General features: G+C 38.3%; 1 protein-coding gene across 2 annotated transcripts in view; it reads right to left on the reverse strand.

Annotated features, from left to right (window-relative positions):
- Nucleotides 1-23,505, reverse strand: part of NBAS (NBAS subunit of NRZ tethering complex) — a 191,597-nt gene that overhangs the window by 45,775 nt on the left and 122,317 nt on the right. For both annotated transcript variants that reach the window (XM_054194532.1, XM_054194531.1), the window contains 5 exons: nucleotides 21,650-21,984; nucleotides 14,248-14,466; nucleotides 13,800-14,002; nucleotides 4,227-4,316; nucleotides 1,744-1,939 (listed from right to left, as the gene is read on the reverse strand). In XM_054194532.1, the coding sequence (XP_054050507.1) occupies nucleotides 1,744-1,939; nucleotides 4,227-4,316; nucleotides 13,800-14,002; nucleotides 14,248-14,466; nucleotides 21,650-21,984 (1,043 nt within the window). The remainder of the gene's footprint in view (nucleotides 1-1,743; nucleotides 1,940-4,226; nucleotides 4,317-13,799; nucleotides 14,003-14,247; nucleotides 14,467-21,649; nucleotides 21,985-23,505) is intronic.

Genomic DNA, 23,505 nt, shown 5'->3' on the forward strand with positions numbered 1-23,505 from the left:
ATTCATTCCCGAGATAAAAGCAAATGGATGCGACTTTCATGTTGTAAAGTTATATACATTTTGATTTATCAGATTATGGAAGAAAATAAAAGTTATCTTATCTATTTCTCAAACAAGTGTAATGAGTCTCACAAGGTTTCTGTCAAATACAGGTTCTTTTTCTGCCTTCTACAGAAATGGATGAAAGCTATTATCTATCTGTAACTTTTTTTCTTAAGACATACTCTAGTTGACTCTTTCAGACTTGAAATGCTTTTGGATTGGAAAGTGGTCACAGGCAACACAAATATTGACAAAGGACTGAAGTGAAGACGAAAAATCCATTCACAGACAGACACCTGAAGAGCAGCTGAGGAGTTAAGTGCTGGTATCATTGTGAATGCAAAAGAAAAAGTAATTTCTAAAGAAAGCAAGAGATAAGCATTTTCTTTTTCTTTTAAGATTTTTACTATGATTATTCCCTTGGATGATCTTCGCACAGTGAGTCAAAACTGAGATATTGCTTTTGTTTGATACGAATACAAAATATTTTTGTGCATAGATTTTTTTTGAGGAACTATTAGAAACATTCTATTTTAGTTCCATAAGGTCTTGCCATGGCGGGGAGTCATTTAGAAAACGGATGAAAAGTAACTCTGCTTCTGCATAATTCTACATGCAGCAAGTGATACTCACGTGACTTCAAAACAGCACAGGCTTCAAAGACAAGATTACTTTTTCCTCTTAACTCTTTCGTATATTTTTATTGTACTTAGAAATGTACAACCTCTAAAAATATGCATGTTGATATTAAGCACTTCACCAAAATGAGTCATGAAATAAAGCAGTTAAAACATTAATGAATAACCAACAAGAGCCTTTTTGTATAGATGGATGTTTTTTAATATTCTACTTAACAAACTCAAGTGTTTTCTCTCCTGAGAGCATTCACTAGATAATCCTTATTAGTCTCAGATAACTTTTGCTTATACTTAAAAAATGTCACTCTTTAATTCAGAAGGAAGGTTAATCTGGTTTAGACTCGAAAACTTGAGCAAGAAGTACTCTGTCTCTCTCAGGTGGAAATAAATAACTAAGAGTAACTTCTTTCACCAATGATTTTACCTTATTTTTTTTCCTGATTTCACACTGAAAAAATCTTAAAATCATCACATGGCTAATTAAAGGTGTGAACTGTTTTTAAGCTACTACTGTCTTTCAGTTGTTAGGTGCTGCCCCCTAAGAGACAACAGCAGACTAACTGTGACTGAATGCATTCCCTATTAATTAAGGGTTTGCATTTGATAGTGTCCTTAATGTTCCACCTACACATTCATGGAATAAGATCCCAGGGGAAAAAAAAAAAAAAAGAGAATAGCCAGTAATTCTCATTCTAATTCTGACTATAACGTTACACCAAGTAGAAGATAAATAGGGAGAATAGAATTGACAGAAAAAATAGTCAAAAAGGGAAGAAGATACAAAAACTTCAAAGTCAGTGCTTCACATGGAGGAAAGTCATTAGTGCTTAATCAAGTTTGGTATTATGTACTCCTCATCCCAAACAAAAGCTGAGGAACCCATTAACTTTATATCTATGTTTTTTCAAGGAATGTATTAGAAACCTGAGTCAAAAGGAAAGTAGGATGAGTTCCCGTAACAACAGCATGCATCGCAACCACATATTGCAAACCAGCATTTCATCATATAATCCTTGTATAAAACCAGTCTTATGCTATCATTTATAGCAATCAACATTAATACCTTTGTTTCCGGCCAGCAAGCTTTGAGAACAGCTTGCGTCCTGAAGTACACGAGTAGCTTGCTATCCTCATCACTGAGATGGAAGGCTTGCTCCAGAATTTGCAATACTCTGATGCGAGGCTTCACTGCTAGGGAGTCATCACCACAGAAAGGTCTCAACCACTCCAGAAGGTCATCTGAAGAAACTACTTTCTCCCTGTAATTAAACAATGCTGTGTTAAACAGTCTTTGGTAATCCTAATCAAAGTACTACATATATTTTCAAAGCTGTTGACAAGTACATTCAATACTTAACAAATATGTAACACTGGAAACGGAACAGCTCACCTCTGTGAGGATGCAGAGAAACGAGCCCTCGTAAATCAGGTACCTAAAGCTAAGTGGGGTAAGAACTTTTTTTGAACTTCAAATAACCATGTAATACCACAGAAATCCATCTATACAGTTATATATTCTCTCACGTAGTAGCTTGACTGCCAATCGTATCGTAATGGTGCTGGATTTCAGCACCTGAAAATCCAGGCCTTTCACGATGCCTGGTCCTGACTGATGCCTGTACTTCTACGCCATCTGACTTAAAATGCAAGCAGTCGAGCCGCTTTTCCATAAAGTACGACGTTTTTATATCTAACGCTTATTCATATTGCCCCATATTCTCTTTCTTTCCTTACAAGTCCCTCCTTTACACTACACACACACAAATTAGTTTCTCCTCATTGTAGCTCAAGCCATTTCTTATTTTTTTTCTGCACCACCTCTACCCAGCGTGATTATTGTATCTTCTAATATGATAATGATTGCAGAATGCCCATAAACCCAAGAAAGAAAAAAAAGAGATGTTAAGGGAAAAAAAAAGAAAAAAAAGAAAATTTAAGTTTTTGAATTTTCCTCACTTGGCTAATTAGAAAAACTCTTAATTAAATCATTCTATTTAAAAAGTGTATTATACTGAATACATTCTAACTGTGTGAAAGCACTTACAGTACACAGATTACCATGAGCTCACCAACCAGTCATCAGTTCTGGACAGAATAATCTGTCATGTGCCTAAACTAACATGTAACAAATCAGTAAATGTTACTCTGCTATCTCTGAGTAGTATTTTAAACTAATTTTCTTTTCTTAAAAAAAAATTTAAAAATCCAGAAAGTGGTTCCAGGTGGAGTGTGATTTATAACTAATGTTCCCTTATTTGTCTTAACAAGACAGATGGGAAAGCAATATCAGACAGAAAACACCAATTTAACCTGTCTTGCAGCTCTGAAATAATAAACATTGACAGCTTAGGTTTTCATATTACAAGGATTTCAATTTTACTTAGGCTTTATATTGTCTGAATGATGCTGTTAGCTCAGAACTTCAGCTAAATTAGACATGCCTCTGCTGAACAGGCGGCATTCAAACTGTAAATTAAAAGTTTGGGAATTAAGAGGATGATCTGGAGTATTTCAAGAGTTTTGTAGAGCTCACATCTGACGTTTATATATTTTTTCCTAAGGGAAATATTTATATTTTATAAATTAAATAGCTCAGGTTTAGAGAGATAAATAAGAACAAGTATTTAAATGGATGTAAACAATCTCCCGTAATCACAATGACTTTGACTCCAACTTACTGTTTCAGCAGTTAAATATTGATGAAGTATACAAATAAGAGAGTCCAGAAAGTGTATCTCAGAATAAAACAGTATTGACTCTCCCATTCTACCTTATATCGCAAATGAGATTTGCTGTAGATTTTGACATCAGTCTATTTCAATATCCAATATTTAACTAATTTAATATCAGTGGAGAAGCCTCCACACAATAGTGTAATTGGTTTGTGTTGGCTACCAGAGAGTATGGGTTGTTTTATTTTTATCATACACAAGTTCTTAGTTTGCACATCTAGAAAAAAAACTGACTTTTTTTTCCTTCTTCGTCTTTACTAGAAATGCAATGGAAAATGTCAGCGAGACATCCAGACCGCTATGTGACCTAAAATAAGGACAACCCAGAAAGAGGACAAAAAAGTGTGGTGAAGCATTATACAGCACTTGTGAAATTGTTTCTGCACTATACCCTACAAGCGTTGACAAACTCAGATATCTAAATTCAGATATCTGAAAGTGAGTCGTCATTATTTGTAATTTACCTACTAAACTGAAAAAAAATGCAGTGAAGTTCTCCTGGTAGTTGTACAATCTGCATTAGTCATAGCATAAAAAACATTTTCTCGAGTCACCATAATACACAGTTATCTAAATTTTAGATTCAGTGACTTGCTTTCTTCCAAATGATCAAGTAAAGGCTTCTGTCAGCGCTCAGATTTTGAACCAGATAAATGACAGCCTGCTCCAAAATAAAGTCTTAGGAAATTAAGTGCAAACCCATTATATATACCCATGAAGAAAAATCACCCATATTTAGAATCGTACCTTCAGTGCTTTCATGAGAAGTATCTTTCAAAGTCTTAACCAAAGAATCCATACAGTACGTTCTTACCCTTTCTCAACACTTGCATGCACTGCAGAAACGATGCCTCCTAGGATTCCAAGTGGATCTTTCACTGTTGTAGATGAGCCACCATTTCCACTGTCAAGGGAAGACATAAAATTACCATAAAACTGGTCCTTAATATTGTATCTAATTCTATCCACCTCTAGGACTTACACGACTTGTTCAATAATTATAGCAATTTTCCACTTTCACTGCTTAACTAGTACTTTTATTTTTATGTTAAACTAATATGAGGAGCAACAAGAAAAAAGTGGGAAAGAGACATACTAAAATACTTGAAGTGAAACTTGAAAGAAAGAAGAACAGTTAAAATTTAGCACTTCCAACACAGATTAGCTCAGCAAAATATCCACATGTAATCTCATTGTCTTAAAGAGCTCATCAATATTGACTAAACAGATTAAAGGTTACATACAAATGTCACCATCTTTTCTTTTGAAATATCTTGCAGTATCACTACTGGTTTAAACCAACTTGACTGTAACTTGACTCAAAAGAATCCTATCTGCTGATTCAGCATTTTCCCCCCGCAACCTCTCTGAGACTCATCTTCAGTTGGATTAATCAGGTTGATGTTTACCAGAACTAACAAAACTAAAAAGGAACACGTGGTCAAGAACAGCACGTGGGAAAGGGCAGGATTAAGCCAACCATCAAATGGCATCAGCTATACATGGGTAGGAAGAGAAAGAGAAAAAGCTAAATCACACTGCCCACCAGATGTTCCAGTTACAGTGGTGTTCTGCAGGTCGAAGGGCAGTAAATATTGGGAAAAAAACCCACTTTGGTAGGAATAAAAGCTTCAACTCCTAATGCAATGAAAGTGACGTTTTCTGCTAAGATTTTCAGCAAAACAAACTTGAGATGTGACTTGGTGCTGAAAGAGGGAGGGATTTTACACTGTGGCTCTTCATGGAAACCACAGCAGCGTCAATGATGCCCGGACTGAACTAGAAAAGCAACGTTTTACCTATCTTAGAGTTTGTCAGTGCTGCCCTGAACAAAGAGAAAGAAGGGCAAATAGTTCCAAAGTTAGCTTACTAAACCTAGAGATAAAGTGTATTTGCTCTACAGCTCATCAGCATATCAAAGCTCTTCTGCTACTAAAAATGGCAGCCTCTTCCAGTATGTTCTCTTAATAAAAATGAACACGTCCAGACTACTCTGACTGTTCTAAAGCCAAAACATGCCATATAGCTGATTGTAATGTGTAAAAATAACTACAATATTTCTCAAATTTGTCAAGAATAATTTTGTCATTTATTACTTCAGTAAGATAAATCTATTGCCTAAAAAATGATTACACTATACAGCAGAGACCTGAATTTTTATAGCCTTTAATGGCTTCCTGCATTCAGAGCTTTCACCTTTTCTATTTTTATCTTAATAGGTGACCAGCACTTCAGTGAACAACACTAGATTTAAAATTGACATGTGACTCCATTCAGAACAGACACAAGATAATTTGTTGCATGACAAAACCTTGGTTTATTGTTGGCATTTTATATTGCTATACCGCACTCAAAAGTTCAAAGTAGGAGGAGAAAGCTCATAACAGTAGCCTTTTCCTCTAAAAAAAAAAAAGTTATATACGACTGTGTGAGAAATGTGATTGTTAATACCAATACCACCACATGGCATCTAAACAAATTTTAGAAAAGTGAAGTTTAAATCTAGGTATTTTTCTAACCATCTTCAGAACAACTTGTAACAATCAAATTATAATTTTTTGTAATTTATGGTACAGAAATACCCGGGATTTCAGATTCCCAAAGACAGAGAATGTCAGTTCAAAAGATAAAATCTATTTTCAAAAAACAAACAAACAAACAAACCAAAATTGACATCAATGATTTCAGTCGGGGGGGGGGGGGGGGGGGAAGGGAGAGGAAAAAAAAAGAAAAATTATATTTTTCCCAGAAAATGAGAAACAGTAGAACTGGAAGCTCCAGTAAAAAAAAAAAAAAAAAAAATAAAAAAAGGAAATTAAACCCCCTCCTAATTCAGTTTACACCAATAGTACAGAAGTGTGCAAACGGTAAAAAGACCGGCAGTATTAAAGTAATCTTTTTATGCAAGCAGGTACACGCACTAGGACATGCTTTCAAGCTTGTTTTAAAATAAAAAAAAAGCCAAGAAAACTTAAGACACATTCCCATAGTGAAGACAGATATAAGCCACTTCATTAATGTTCTGCTTACAGGTCAAATTTAAATTTTTCTGTAATATTTGCTTTTTGTGGTGTTTTAATTAAGTTTGTAATAAAAAGACAGCACCAAAAGGCATTAACATGGCATATCTAAAGAAAACTAGAAGAATACTTATAAAGCTTACATACTAAGAAGAGAATGATGACTGTCTGAAATAGAAAAGAATAGGACACGGACTACAGAAATGGAGATCTTACTAGACGTACTTACCCCAAATTATCTTTAGTGTACGTAAACAACTTTCATATCAAAGGAGAATGACCAGCAAACCTTGTATTTTGGGTACCCTCAATTTTGGACATTGGTTCTGAACAGTCTTAGCCCTTGCTCTTCAGAAGCCCTTCATCTTTCTAATTAGAAATGAAAGTCTTTAGCTCCTACCATAACCAGGCTCTGAGCACCTCAAAAAACTTGGGTCAAAAGAAACATATCCCAAAAAATTAATGGGCATTTCCGAAAATGGAAAACCACCGTTTCAGACAATAAATCTGTGAAGTCAGTTCTCAAGTCCAGTAGACGCATGAACAAAAGCTTCGAGTTTGTCGTACGCAGACAGGTACTATCCTATTAAGCAGGAGGAAAGGACAATCTAAACAGTAAGTTACAGCTATTTGGAATAAGAAAGTATTTTAAAGAGAAAACTAGAAAGATTGGAAGCTAGCATTTTTTAAGCTTAATATTGCCTTTACTGCCTAATGATCAAACTAAAAAGAGATTACAGCTCATGAGACAAATAATCATGTCAAGTTTCCACAGATTGTTGGCTTGTTCTTTTCTTAATAATTAATGATTAAAAATAAGCAGCTACTAACAGAAACAAACATAATTAATGAAGGATTAGTCTTCCACACAGATTATATGCTATTTTATGCATGTTTTAAACAACAGAACAGGATTCAGTGTTCACCTCAAAACTCATAAGTATGAGCCTGGTGTAATTACACTGATAAAGGCTTATTTTGATTTCAGTTCAGGTTCAGAAAAAGTGATGCATATTTAATCAAGTTCCTCAAACCCAATAAAGTACAAAGAATGTTTGAAAGGAGAATAAATTAACTTCCTCTAAATCTTTTAACCTAATTATGGTACTCATTAAAAATACTTGATATCGTCTTATTTCTCCAGCCTTATTTTCTTCTTTCTGTTTGTGCTTCCTTTAAATATCAGGAAAATAAGAAAATAATACAATGTGGGTGTGCTCATTCAAAGCTGGGGAAAAAAGTCACAATGCTGAATCATCATTTCCATCAGAAATACGATGAAATTATCATATCCAAGTTACAGAATTACTCTTTAGAATCCGTGCTCAAGTGAAACAAGATAATAAAAAAATCTGGGATTTTTTCCTTCCAAGTTAGCTACTCAGTCTAATAAAGCTGGTTTTACCTTCCTTCACAGAACACTGGCCATTAAAGAAGAACTCAAAATTTCACCAGACCTTTCCTGTGCGTTGCCTGGTGAATACTTCCAAAATTTAATGAAATGCTACATCCACCTGGACACTTACAACTGCTGCTTTGAAGGATAATTGTCAAAGAAGGAATTTTCCAACATGACCTCCTTCAAAACTGTCATATAAAATAACAACACTGTATAACATAACAAAGCTCCAATAAATAAACCTGAGGAGTTTTCCCTTGAAATGTTACATTTATTGAATAGAAGTTTGTTGTTCCAGGTACAGAGGCAAGACTACTTGTTTAATTTGAGTTTTTGCCCATTAACCCTGAAATGCAAGTATTGCACTAAATGTGGTTAATATCTTTTAATACGTGTTACGGTCTAGCTTGAAAGCGAACATCTGAGCGTAGGATAGAGATGCATCCATTTTTATTCACAGCAACAACATTAATACCAACAGGCTTAAGAGATGCCAAACAACCAACCTTTATTTTAACTGCTTCCTATATTTAGAGCGATGCTACTTTAGAATATTAACCTCCTACTGAATTTCATAATAGGGAGGATATTATTTCAAGTATTTTCTATTTTATTTTATACTAGATTTTCACTTCATGCTCTTTATCACTGTGGTAGACAAACTTTGCATAGGTAGAGTAGAAAGGAGAATTTTGATAGGTTTCTCATACTCTGCATATTAACGAGACTCATTACAGTTGAAATAACTGGACTTTGTGAGCTTTATATCCAGATGCATCACACTGCTATATTCCAGTCAGAACCAGAAGAACAGTGATTATCTAAACCCAAATTATTCTTCATCAACTGGACAAACCCAGACAAGAAAGTTACTATTATGTTGCTGTGCAAGAGCTCTACCATCATTGAGCATGCATGAACACTCTTAAACTGAGTGACAAGAGAAATCAATTTTCTGCCAAGGAAGACTGCAGACGCTTTGACAGGTGCCTTCTTTTCATCTGTGGCACTTCAATCTGCTGTAACGTACACATACATGCTGAAGAAAAGGTAGAGCCATAGATTATTTTCCATGCCAGACTTGTTTCTCTATTTCTGGTATGTGCATTCAGATCACCCTGCCCAAATAATTTGCTCACATAAAATGCAGAGGCACAAGATCAATTCTCAAAGTTTTATCTACCTAAATTGGTCTTAGAAGTAATAAACAGCGTCTAGCAGCCATCTAACAGCAGAATACTCTTTTGTACTTATTGCATGTATCTCTTTGGAACAGAAATACTTCAGAAGAGTTTTGCATGAATAGTTAAAGTTATAAGTATCTGTTCATTTATCATGGATGATATAAAATTACCACCCCCCCCAAGAAAAAAAAAAAAAAAGAGGGGGGGCGGGTTGTGGGGGGTGTGTGTACAGCTACAGTGATATTCCATTTAGGATACTCGGGACATCAAAGACCCAGCCAGGAAGAGGCAACAGGTAGCACTCAGCAACACTAAATCTAAGAGAGCTTCTCTGAATGGAAAAAAAAAAAAAAAAATAATCCCTGATGAATTAATTTCACCTGACTGCAGAAAAAGAAAAAAGCTGGAGTGAATAATTTTATGCTGCTCTGAAGGAGAAAGAGACATCACAGAGGAGAAAGAGGCATCACGGACAGAAGGTTTCTTAAGAGCCCATTAATATTCTGTCAACAATGATGTCAAAAGAAAGTCTTGGATTCTTTTCATCCTGGGAACAAAAATACTGACAGGGATGTAGATGTAAAATCCCAGAACTTCATTCTCTGCTTGCTGTCTTGAGAATTCCACATCTCAGCTTTAGTCCCACAGCAACGGAGACTGAGTGTGCTGCCTGGTTATGTTGTTCCGACAGAGAACATCAAGACAGACACATGGATTCCACTGCACTAAGGGATGGGTCAGAACACCACTAATTCTTGGTAGGAAAGGGGACAGGATGCTTTTATCTGGCTACAAAAATTCATGGACTTCCACGTATCCTAAACCTTGTTAAAGAACAACAGCACCTTCACAGGTGCATTCAATGCCAACAAATCATTTTCAATGTACACTTGATCCACAGATTGTCATTTGAGCCCCCAAACCACATCCCCTATCAATTCACCATCTTAATAAATATCCTCATTTTCACTGTGGCAGGAAAAGGTCGAACCTCAAAGGACACGTTCAACTAAAAGATCATTGTATTGAACTTACAGCTACTTTAATCTGCCTGGTAACAAGACGAAGATGGTCAGCATCAACTGTATTTCATGTTCTCTGTATCATCTGCACCCCACCCAGATCTCAACAGAATTATTCAGGGACGTGTAAGTATAAACTGCGTGGAAGCTAGTTATTTTGCATTTTTTGGTCTCCTAGCCTGTTTCTCTGTAATTTTAAAATAAGCAATGACTCAGTTTGCTGGCACTGCATGAACAGGTTGGTTACTTGGTTTCTGTAATGCCATGGAAGAGGCAATGGCTGAGTTCTGGAGCTGTGAATCCTAGAAAAAAAATAGTACTAGAAGCAAGGCTCAGTCTCCATGTGTGGGATTGACTGTAGTACGATGGCACTAATAACAGCAAGAAACCGTAACAATGATAACACTGGAAGTTGAGCAAAACAACCCCCTTCCTCACATTAGAAATCTATTTCTCTCCAAGAGGTTAGTGGGTTGGAGTTTTTTTTAGGTATCGTTGTTGCTTTCAAGCGCTGTAGGAAGCGCAGAGCACTCACACCTGCTGTTTAATTTGGAGGCAGGGTGTAACACAAAGGGAGATGGAAGAAGAGCAAAAACTCTTAAGAAGCATTCTTTATGAGAACGAAGAGCAAAAATTTATGGCCTACATTTTAATGGACAGACAGGCACATTTTTCAGAGCCTTGCAAATAAGAAAATTTGTTAAAAACCCCAAAAAACCAAAACAACTCCCAGAAATAGCCCATCAGGTTACTCCGAAGATGGAAATTGTACTTCTTCATGTAGGAACACCTGTTGTAGCAACAGTCATTGCTAGGTCTCTGCTACACAAATACCTGTATGAACTCTTTTTGTACCCACCATTTCCAACAAACATGCCTTTTGACTCAGTTTAAGAGGGAGGATTTATGTGTAATTGTAAATTTGGCAAAAAATTCACACGTGCAAATACGTATAATGGAACAATATTGTAAAGCCGCAGCTTTTAACTTAAAAACTCCCTCCAGTGATTAGGTTGAGTTCAGTGGCTTGTTTTGTTCAGACTTGCCGTTGTTCTTGTGGGGGACTTTAACCTCCCGGATATCTGCTGGGAATACACCACAGCAGAGAGGGAACAATCCAGGAGGTTCCTGGAATGTGTGGAAGATAACTTCCTCACACAGCTGGTAAGTGAGCAGATGAGGGAAGGTGCCCTCCTGGACCTGCTTCTTGTGAACAGGGAAGAACTTGTGGGGGAAGTAGAGGTTGGTGGCCGTCTAGGGCACAGTGATCATGAGATGATCAAATTTCTGATTCTTGGAGAAACAAGGAGAGGGGTTAGTAAAACTGCCACCTTAGACTTCCAGAGGGCAAACTTTGACCTGTTCAGAAGGCTGCTGGACAAAATCCCTTGGGAGGCTGCCCTGAAGGATATAGGAGCCCAGGAAGGCTGGACATACTTCAAGAGAGAAGTCTTAAAAGGCACAGGAGGAGGCTGTCCCCATGTGCCGAAAAACAAGTAGGTGGGGAAGGAGACCGACCTGGCTAAATAGGGACCTTTGGCTGGACCTCAAGAACAAAAAGAGAGTCTATCACCTCTGGAAGAGGGGGCAGGTCTCTCATGAAGACTATAAGGATATAGTGAAGCTATGCAGGGAGAAAATTAGGAGAGCCAAAGCGCAGCTAGAGCTCAACCTAGCTACAGCTGTTAAGGATAACAAAAAAGGCTTCTATAAATTCATTAACAACAAAAGGAGGATTAGGGAAAATCTCCCTCCCTTACCGGATGCAGAGGGAAACATAGTCACAAAGGATGAGGAAAAGGCTGAGGTGCTCAATGCCTACTTTGCCTCAGTCTTTAGCAGTGGAACTAGCTGTTCCCTGGGCACCCAGCCTCATGAGCGAGAAGACAGGGAGGGGAAGCTGAATGAGGTCATCACAATGAAAGAGGACGTGATCAGTGACCTGCTATGCCACTTGGATGTGCACAAGTCTATGGGACCGGATGGGTTACACCCAAGAGTGCTGAAAGAGTTGGCAGACGTGCTCTCCAAGCCACTTTCCATTATCTACCTGAAGTCATGGCTAACTGGGGAGGTCCCAATGGACTGGAGGGTAGCAAATGTAGCGCCCATCTACAAAAAACGCAGAAAGGAGGATCCGGGAAACTATAGGCCTGTCAGTCTGACCTCGGTAGCAGGGAAGGTCATGGAGCAGATCATCTTGAGTGCCATTACAAGTCATATAATGGACAAGCAGGGGATCAGGCCTAGTCAGCATGGGTTTACGAAAGGCAGGTCCTGCCTGACGAACTTGATCTCCTTCTATGACAGGATGACCCGATTATTGGATGAGGGAAAGGTTGTGGACATTGTCTACCTAGACCTTCGAAAAGCATTTGACACTGTCCCCCATAGAATTCTCATGGAAAAACTGGCAGCTCATGGCGTGGATGAGCATACGATCTGCTGGATCGAGCACTGGCTGGATGGGTGGTCCCAAAGAGTGGTGGTCAATGGAGCTAAATCCAGCTGGCGGCCGGCCACAAGTCGTGTCCCTCGGGGCTCAGCGTTGGGACCATTTCTGTTTAACGTCTTGATTGATGACCTTGATAAGGACATTGTATCATCAGCAAGTTTGCAGATGACACGAAGCTAAGCGGGAGTGTTGATCTGCATGAGGACAGGGAGGCTCTACAGAGAGACTTGGATAGATTGGATCGAAGGGCCAACGCTAACGGTATGAGCTTCAACAAGGCCAAGTGCCGGGTCCTGCACTTGGGCCACAACAACCCCATGCATCGCTACAGGCTTGGAGAAGTGTGGCTGGAGAGCTGCCTGGCAGAAAAGGACCTGGGGGTTCTAACTGACAAGCGGCTGAACATGAGCCAGCAGTGTGCCCAGGTGGCCAAGAAAGCCAATGCCATCCTGGCTTCTATTAGAAATAGTGTGACCAGCAGAAGGAGGGAGGTGATTGTCCCCCTGTACTCAGCACTGGTGAGGCCACACCTTGAGTATTGTGTCCAGTTCTGGGCACCTCAATACGAGAGAGATATCGAGGTGCTGGAGCGAGTGCAGAGGAGGGCAACGAAGCTGGTGAAGGGCCTGGAGAATAAATCTTACAAGGAGGGATTGAAAGAGCTGGGACTGGTTAGTTTGAGGAAGAGGAGGCTGAGGGGAGACCTCATCACTCTCTACAACTACTTGAAAGGACATTGTAGAGAGGTTTGTGCTGGTCTCTTCTCACAGGTCATTAGTGATAGAACAAGAGGGAATGGCTTCAAGCTGCAGCAGGGTAGGTTTAGGCTGGACATTAGGAAAAAATTCTTCCCAGAAAGAGTGGTCAGACACTGGAATAGGCTGCCCAGGGAGGTGGTGGAGTCACCATCCCTGGATGTGTTTAAGACTTGTTTAGGTGTGGTGTTAAGGGATATGGTGTAAGGGAGAACTTTGTAGAGTGGGGTTGATGGTTGGACTCGATGATCCCAAGGGTCTTTTCCAACCTAAATGATTCTATGACTGCCCAGGCTTCCCAAACTCAGAAAACTCTAACTGTCTTATCTGAATAAGAAATTGTAGGTAAACAGGAGCATAAACAATCCAAGAACTCATTTCTTGTTACTGCTCAATTTTCTGCAAAATCCAGACATTTGAAAGCAAACAAATACTCACTACAAAAAAAAGATAACCAAATAAACAAAAGTCCACATCAAACCAACCAACAAAAAAAAGCCCCCGAAAAAACAGAAGGAATGTTTTTGGGTTTAATTGTGGCAGTGTACTTACCTTAACGTACATACGATTTTTTTAATAGCACATTGGACAATATCCTTGGGAGAAAGACCAAGATCTCCAACAGCCACTTGTAACAACTGCTGTATCATGTCCAGGGGTTGACCATCTATACACATAGCTACTGCTTGGTCGTGGATTTTTTCTTTCTCTGACCTTGATAAATCATATAAATAGCCATACTTCTGTAGTGTATCCTGTGAACAGATAATTTCTGAACATGAATCAGCGTACTCTTTATTTACATGGATGTATCATTCAGAGTCTTTCTTCCTACAGGATTTAAAACATACTATGGAAAAGATTGATGGAATTGAATTTTGAAAGACCAGGTCAGCAAAAACAAAGCTACAAAACATTAATAAAATATGACAGAAGATTGATATCCATCACTGCTAGTCATGGCAACACTCAAAATAAGTGCCTGATCAGTAATCATTACCTGTTCGCTGTTTTTCAAATAAGTGATAAAACTATGAGTGAGTGTTTCCAGATGAGCAAGGGATTGCTGTAAATGATTCAGAGCTTCTTCATAAGCAACAGATGGATTTTCAGCATCTTCCATGTCATTCTCAGAAGTTTTTTTTCTTGATTTTTCAGAAAGATGTTTTACTGCCTTAATAGCCTTCTTTGTCACATCTGTCCTGGTTTCAACTGGCAGCTGAAAAAGATTACTCAATATTTAATCATTCATCATCTGTTCACTAAAATTTGTATTACAGCAGTGCCTAGAGGTCAAGTGGCTCCACTGTTGTACAGCACAGCATAAAACTAAATGAAGTATTTTATGAAAAGCAACTTTATTTCTTATTAGTAATTTATTTTAAAAGGATCAGTATTCCATTAATTTCTTGTGCTGTCCTTTCTTTTCTTGATGTTGAACCTGATTCATATTAAACCATATGAAGCTTATTTTCCCTAGTAATATCCATTATTTTTGTGAGTGCCACCTTCTAATCTTTGTTTTTTAATTCTGCATTGAGAGATGTCTGGGGATCATTTTACAAGATTAACTGAAAATCCTAACTGCTGAAAATTAACTTAAGGTTAGTTTTGTTAGGTTTAGATCATTGTGTAGAGTGTATCACTAAGACTATAATCATAAGCAAAAAACAGTAGGAGGTCTACAACTTTTAAATCAACCTATTTAAAGCACAAATTACACAAACTAGCAAGTTACTACTTGAAAGACCTGTACAACTAGATGTATCTAGCCATTAAACTGAAATAAGAAAATCCTCGTTGTTTTTTTGGTTTTTTTTCCATTAAACTTCTCATAAAGTTCGAATTCCTAAATATAGAGTCATATATACATTGAATGAAGTTTCTCCCACACTTCGCATGAAAGAGTCATTGTAGTGCATTAGAATGGAATTTAGGATCTCAGAAGGGAGCCTGGGCAATGATCACAGATTCCCAAGCTTCCAGAAACCAAGATTATTTTGGAAAGGGATGCAGACAGAAATAGTCTACATAGACAGTACTTGTAGCAAACTGTTGTGCTTTTAAGTCAGGAAAAAAAACACAGCTTCAGCTCAAAGTTTGAAATATGATTTAAAAATTCATGTATTATTTGTTAGTTTATAACTTCAAGCACAGTTTTAAGGATGCTTGCAATATACTTTCTAATGGGTGGGGGTCTCTGCCTAAACCCACAGGCATTAGGTACTTTTAATATCAGGTGTTTCAGTTACTGGAATACAAGACAAAGAACAAATCTTTAATTTTAAATTTGAAATACACCAGAAATAGAAAACCATGCTTAAATCTGTATGATTTAAAATCTTAAAAAAAAAAATCTTAAATCATGCTTAAATCTGAATAGGAAAGAGGCTGATATACCACAGAAAGAAGAAAATTAGACCGCCACAGAATTTCTCATAAGGAAGTCAAATTGATGTTTATATCACAAATTAAACTATCTACTTGTAAAGACACAGAAAGCTTGACAAGGATTATGTAGCAGAAAGTTTTACAGTTTATATATTTAAATTATCCCCCCCCAAAAAAAACCCACAGAAAAACAACACCAAACAAAAAAAAAAAAACAACACAGCGAAAGGTGTTTACTCCTGTTTTTTAGCGCTGCCGCAAGCCACAGTAATGGTGTACTGGACTTTTTTAAAGATAAAAGCAAAATGGTGGACATTGTGGCAAAAGCTAAGAAAACTTGCCAACTCTAACGGGGTAAATACAAAGGGTATTTTACCACTCGGTTTCAAACTCAACTCAGTTCTGTTCCCACCAAAAGAAATTAAGTATGATTTTGTTACTTTGAACAAGGTCTCATAGAATCGTAGAATGGTTTGGGTTCGAAGGGACCTTAAAGATCATCTAGTTTTAACCACCCTGGGCAGGGACACCTCCCACTAGATCAGGCTGCTCAAAGCCCCATCCAGCCTGGCCTTGAACACTTCCAGGGATGGGGCATCCGCAGCTTCCCTGGGCAACCTGTCCCAGTGCCTCACCACCCTCACAGTAAAGAATTTCTTCCTAATACCTAACCTAAATCTACCCTCTTTGAGTTTTAAAACGGTTTAAAACTGTTACCCCTTGTCCTATTGCTACACTCCCTCATAAAGCATCCCGCCCCATCTTTCCTGTAGGACCCCTTTCTGTACTGGAAGGCTGCTGTAAAGTCTCCCTGGAGCCTTCTCTTCTCCAGGCTGAACAACCCCAACTCTCTCAGCCTGTCTTCATAGGAGAGGTGCTCAGCCCTCTGATCATCTTCATGGCCCTCCTCTGGACTCACTCCAAAAGGTCCCTGTTGTTCTTATGTTGAGGCCCCCAGAGCTGGGTGCAGTACTCCAGGTGGGGTCTCATAAAAGCGAAGTAAAGGGAGAGAATCACCTCCCCCAAGGGATGTCATGCAGGGCAGTGTCAAATGCTTTGCACAAGTCAAGGTAGGTGATGTCAATTGCTCTTCCCTTATCCACCAACCTGTAACCCCATCATAGGAGGCCACGGAATTTGCCAAACACGATTTGCCTTTAGTTGAAGCCATGTTAGCCGTCACCAATCACCTCCTTATTTTCCATGTGCCTTAGCAGAGTTTCCAGGAGAATCTGCTCCATGACCTTGCTCGGCACAGAGGTGAGACTGACCAGTCTGTAGTTCCCCGGGTCTTCCTTTTATCCCTTTTTAAAAAATGAAGGTTATCTTTCCCCTTTTCCAGTCAGCAGGAACTTTACCAGACTGCCACGACTTCTTAAATATGATGGATAGTGGCTTAGCAACTTCATCCACCAATTCCCTCAGGACTAGTATATGCATTTTATCAGGCCCCATGGATTTGTGCACCTTCAGGTTCCTTAGATGGTCTTGAACCCAGTCTTCTCCTACAGTGGGTGATTATTCATTCTCCTAGTCCCTTCCTTTGCCTTGTGTGACTTGGGAAGTGCGGCTAGAGCACTTGCCAGTGAAGACTGAGGCAAAAAAGTCATTGAGTACCTCAGCCTTCTCCATATCCTGGGTAACCAGATCTCCCGTTTCCTTCCAGAGAGGGCCCACATATTCCCATATCTCCCTTTTATCATTGACATACTTGCAGAAGCTTTTCTTGTTGCCCTTGGCATCCCTGGCCAGATTTAACTCTATCCGGGCTTTAGCTTTCCTGATCTGATCCCTGGCTGCTCGGAAAATTTCTCTGTGTTCCTCCCCAGCTAGCTGCCCTTGCTTGTCTCAATATCAGGTTTTACTATAAGCAGGGAGAAGGTGATACTCTTCACGTCACATTAAAATTTAATGACTAGGATTTCTATATGCATTTTGTAAATCTGATAAAAAGATAAAAACAGATACATACTTCATTTTTTCCCCTTCTACTGTACATTCTAATGTTCAAAATGCAATTAAAAGATGCAAAAGGAAAACAATTTAAGTATTCCACCTAACTGTTGTATCCTAGAACACTGTGAATATACTGCTAGTTTAGAAGTCATGGTGCCATAAGCATACACAGAATAGAACATTAAAAAAAGAGAATACAGGTTCTTCCAAACACTATTTTAATTTTGCATTCATATTTGCATAGTGCCAAAATGCAGCACTACCAACATATCATTTCTCTGGTTGTTTTATTCCAAAACACGAATGCCTATCCTCTGTACTTGTAGTCAGTTTCAGTAATGAGATTTGGTATCATACCCAGTAACAAAAAAAGCTAGCTTAAGGGCTAGTTCAATCCTTGTTTGCATGTGAAGAGAAGTTTTCTTTTTAAGAAGCTTTTACGGTTTAAAAAGATTTTTAATTCTATAGGCTATAAAGTGTAACGAAAAGTCCTAAAAATCTGTTTTCTTTCATTTTCAAAGCAAGGAACACCACATACTATTTCAGCTGAAAAGATTTCACTCCTCAGGGTAAAACTCATCTCAGAAGCCAATTTCCTTCAGAATACGTAAGTATTTCTTAATAAATTATTGTACAAGTAGCATTCACTCACACATGAAGAAGCTGACCCTGCCACTCTTATTGCCAGTGATTAGCACACAGCTTTGAGATGATGGAAACAGCTCCCCTCCTTTTAATGCCACAGGAACCTGGGATCCGGGCAACACTGAAACACAGAATGGTTGGAAGGGACCTCTGGAGGGCATCTGGTCCAAATCCCCTGCCATCTACAGCCAGTTGCCTAGGACCATGTCGAGATGGATTTTTAATATCTCCAATGTGGGAGACTCCACCACCTCTCTGCTCCACCTGTGCCAGTGATCGGTCACCCTCTTAATGAAAAATGTTTCCTGATGCTCAGATGGAACAGTTTGTTCCGGTTCCCGTCTCTGCCACTAAATCCCAGCTTTATGTATTCCACCACCCAAAAGTCCTGTAGCTACAAGCCAACCAGCTATACTAGAATGGAAAGCAAATTACTTCAGTTAATTCAGAAGTAAGTTAAACAGTTATTGAACAACAAAAGCTGGTTCCCAATTCCTATGGGCAGAGAGAAAAAGAAGAGCAAAAGCAAGAAAATTTGTGGATCAAGATAAAGATAGTTTAATACATAATGGGGGGTGGGGGGTGGGGAGTGAACCAACCAAAACTAACTGATGCAAAGGTAATTACTCACCACCTCCCACAAGCAGACCAATGTGAAGCCAATCTCCAAGCAACAACCATCTCTGAAGACACCCTTCCAACCTCCTCTTTGTTACTGCTGCGCATGACATTATATGGCACAGATCGCCCCTTTGGCGAGCCCAGGTCGTGGCTGTCTCCCCTTCCCACTTTTTGCCTATCTGCAACCTACTCAGGGCTGGGGTGTTGACAAAAAAAGAAAGCCTGTGATGATGTTTAAGACTCATTTAGATGTGGTGTTAAGGGATATGGTGTAAGGGAGAACTTTGTAGAGTGGAGATGATGGTTGGACTCGATGATCCCAAGGGTCTTTTCCAACCTAAATGATTCTATAAACAAACAGAAGTCCACATCAAACACAGAAAGAGTGGTCAGACACTGGAATAGGCTGCCCAGGGAGGTGGTGGAGTCACCATCTCTGAATGTGTTTAAGACTCATTTAGATGTGGTGTTAAGGGATATGGTGTAAGGGAAAACTTTGTAGAGTGGGGTTGATGGTTGGACTCGATGATCCCAAGGGTCTTTTCTAACCTAAATGATTCTATGATCACTCAAGACTCTTCTTCATCGTTGCTGACCAAGAGGGGCTTTTAGATGGAAGTGCTGTCCCATGATGACAACAGAGTGCATTTCATAACCTCCCTGGACGACTTTCTCTCACTTTAAGCTCCCTCTCAATGTCCACTTCAAAGAACTCCACCAATTTTCTGTATGTGAGAAAACTCAGATGTCTCAGTGACAGCAGAAATTATTTCACGGTAATGACCATGGGGTTTTTTGGGTCCTTTTTGTATGTTAAGTATCAGTGCTTCCATAAAATAAAGAAATGGGCATCTGTTATGGGGGTGCGAAACTGATGGCAAAGTACTAAAGTACTTGGCCGTAGAACTGGGCTGGGAAGAAAGTGCTAAATCAGAGATTAAAAGAGTGATCGCATGATGAGTGCAGCCTAAGCACAGGATAAAATTTTAAGTAAAAGATGCAAACCAAAAGGCAGCTTTTATGTATGATGCATTTTTCAGATGAAAGTTAGAGGAAAGAGATCTCTGAGAATTAAATTTTCAAGTTCTACAATGCTAATTTTTCATTGTACGCTTCCGCGTGGAAATTGGGTGGGATCCTGAGGCAAACCTAGTTGCAAGCTGGTTAACCAGCTGTTTCATTCCCAAACCCAGTGCAGGGGACACACTAAATCAGCTGATTTAATCAGCTGTTTCAAACACTACTTGAGTACCTTTCATGGCCAAAAAGCTAACAGATTTCTGCTACGAAGTTCTGCTTGGCCACCAACCACAATAACTCTGCCATCAATATCTCCTTCCTGCTACTCCTACTCATCGTAAGAGAGTAGAGAAACTGTATTACAATCTTGAACAGAAGTAAGCAAATGAAAATAAACAATGTTTTTCGGAACAGATACAGAATGGAGGCTATCCATCCTCTCCCTGCATCAATCGTCTGGGACAAATGAGAAATAATCTTGAAATGCCCAAGATACATTAACAGCATGAGTTTCAAGTAGTCACTAGTGGTGATCATACGTGAGGACAGTGGTTCCTTCTCATTAGACAACAGTCATCCCCTGGCTACCTCAGCCCAGGGTCAGGTCTGGCAACTGAGATCTCGGGGAGCGTGTCAGTCTTTCCTGACAAGCATGAAACACTCCGTATATGATAAAAAGGATCAAAACGTCCAAACAAGACAGTGGTTCTGCTGAACACACGTAAGAGACAGCTGATACAACTAGTGATAAAATATGTTGGTCTAGCATGACAGACAGATCAAAGCATAAATTTGGTGCTGACGAAGCTTTTCATTTTCTCAGGATTTCAATGAACAGCAATTTATTTTTTTTTTTTTTCAACAAATTCTGGTATAGATACAGGTTAGATGGGTTCTAATAAATTTATATTAATATTGTGGGAACGCTAAAACAATACCCAGGGAGGGAACAAATGACACCTCATTGAATGTGGTGAATAAACACCTCTGGAAAATAAGCACAACTCAGAATAAAAAAGATAAAGGCGCCAAAAAACCCCCACAAAACACCTCCTCTTTATCATCTTTTCATTTCAGATTAATAAAGATTAGTAAAGAGATTAGTAAAGACATCTCAAGATCTTTTAATAAGGAAATATCCAAGAAATCTCATCTATTTTTGTATGCTTGACAGTAAAGACATACAAGAAAGCACAGGCAAAACTTTGTTAGAAACATCCTTTTAAGGAGGTTGCACTGGGCAAAAAGAAACTGGAGATCTGTTCTTCCAATAACACGTTCTTTCAATAACAGGCTTTCAGCCAGATGGAGATTATGACAGAGTTTATCATTTATATTATTACAGTGCCTAGAAACCATATGCATTGGCCCAGAAAGCTTCTCTGTGGAGGATCCTATTCAGAATGCAAAAGTCTGGTAGTGAACACAAGCCTGCGGCACAACAAATTTTAGGATGAGCACAAGTAAAATAAACAAATACACAAGAAGAATAACTGATTTTCTGCTGAAGCAGAATGCAGAGACTTCGGGATTCCATGCAAAACTCTTATTCACAGAGCTAACTCCTCTAACTGAATAAAAAAAAAATAATCCTTTTTTATACTAGCAGTCATAAAAAGAAGAAGTAGGCAGAGGAAGGCAGGTTTATGAATTTATCTTTAAAAACTGTAAAATGAAAAATGTAAAAATTTGCTGAGACTTTCTCGTTGATACTATATTCAGCTGTGCCTCACCCGAGGCCTGAAATTCTTCAATATATATCTGCTTACCTTTGTGACAGCTTTTGAGGAAAAGGTAATTTCATCAATAAAAGTGACAATATCATCTGGATCAAGTCTATCCAAGTACTTTGAACACATATCATATGCATGTAGCCATTCATCCATGGTTTCTGGTATTTTTTTAATGAGATGATGATCACCATTCCAAAAAAGTTTTTGTAGCCAGACAGCATAAATAGAGCTTGGTGACAGCATGCCACCATCTTTTTTAGGAATTTTGGGAGCCAGTTTGGAAATAGATAAGATATTTTGACTTGTAAGGATGGGCTCCAGTGTTTCCAGGGGGTCTTCATTTTCATTTGTTAGCTTTTTATAATTAAGACCTATTGACATAAGGAGAAAGAGGAAAATAAAATAAGAGTTATTAATAGTTAAATATACTCAAACTCTACATTTATGTGTAAAACAATCAGTGCTAAACCAGTATCTGCATAACTAGGAAGACTCTACTCCATCTCTTTTTACAACCGTACATACTGACAAACTGGGGAGCAAGACAGGTTTGTGTACGGGTAACACTGGGATTTTATGATGTCCTGATGTGTGCAAAACCTCTCAGTGCCTGGAATATATTTTAACATTACATATCGATACAAACCAAAAAACGAGATTCTCAAAAAAGCAAGAATATATATATAGTATATAGAATCATGCTACTATTTTTTTAATAGAAAGCCTAGAAAACCTCAAGACATAAGTCTTCATTAATTAAAGAAAGATGTATCCTGATCATGTAACAATTGGCACTTACTACCCATCTCAACAAAAATGCAAGGCACTAACCACAAGTAAGCTAAGCTCAATTAGAGATAGGACACGTAGATCCATTTACATGAATATTTATATAATACAAGAGTCCTACTACTTCAGTTCCTACAGGAAGAAAAATCTTGCAAATTATTCTAGCAACAACAAAATATTTCTAGCAGCAATACTATTTTATTCTCTATGCATATAATTCTTAAGACAACGGACCTCTATTGCCATGTTTTTCTTCACATACTTTGGGCCCGTAACCTCTACAAACACTTTGATCCTACCCCTTGCCTACTATCTATAAACTATGCTGAATACTGAGAATTTTAATTAAGGGTGTAATACAATAAATTTAATTTTCTACCATACAAAGTTACTAATTTGTGTCTGATGTATGGTCCTAGGACTTTTTTTTGAGCAACATTTAAAAATAATTTTGAAGGGAAACCAATAACTTCTTGACAGGTTTTTCTTCAACAAGCACCGCTGAACTTGAGTGTTTAAACACACCGATAAGACGTGAAGGTGACCCCCACAAAAAATTATTGCCTTTTTTTCTTCCTGCAATACATGACTTCATATGCACAATCTCTCCAAATTCTGCAGCAAAGTTAATGTCTGCTATGGTTGCAGTATTGAACAATCAATTCATCCACGCAGCAGGTAATCTCACACAGTGCGTATTTTTCATTCTGAAACTGGATTTGGAGTTATTCAACTGAAATTCAAGATACTGCTAATACTTGACTAACAAGCAAATTGAAACTAGTATTCAAAATTTCAGAGTGCTTTCCAGCAGCTCACTTTTATAATCATCGTCTGATAATGCACGAGGACAAATAATGTTGTGGTTCTTCAAAAGCAAAAGGTAACGTCAAGGATAAAACACAAAATAAAATTATCCTCTTTAAAACAAACACACAAAATGCTTAAAGTTCCTGATGTATTACGTAGTTCAGACTTTTGAAAGGGAAATTTTCTTTGAGTTGTTTGAGAATATTCACGTTAAGCTTACAGTGTTAAAAATTCTGCTCTAGGTGGTCTGTATTTTTTCCTTTCAAAATTGTCTATGAACCACTGCCAATAAT

This window comes from Rissa tridactyla, chromosome 3 (assembly GCF_028500815.1).
Source record: "Rissa tridactyla isolate bRisTri1 chromosome 3, bRisTri1.patW.cur.20221130, whole genome shotgun sequence".
NCBI classification, from domain to species: domain Eukaryota; kingdom Metazoa; phylum Chordata; class Aves; order Charadriiformes; family Laridae; genus Rissa; species Rissa tridactyla.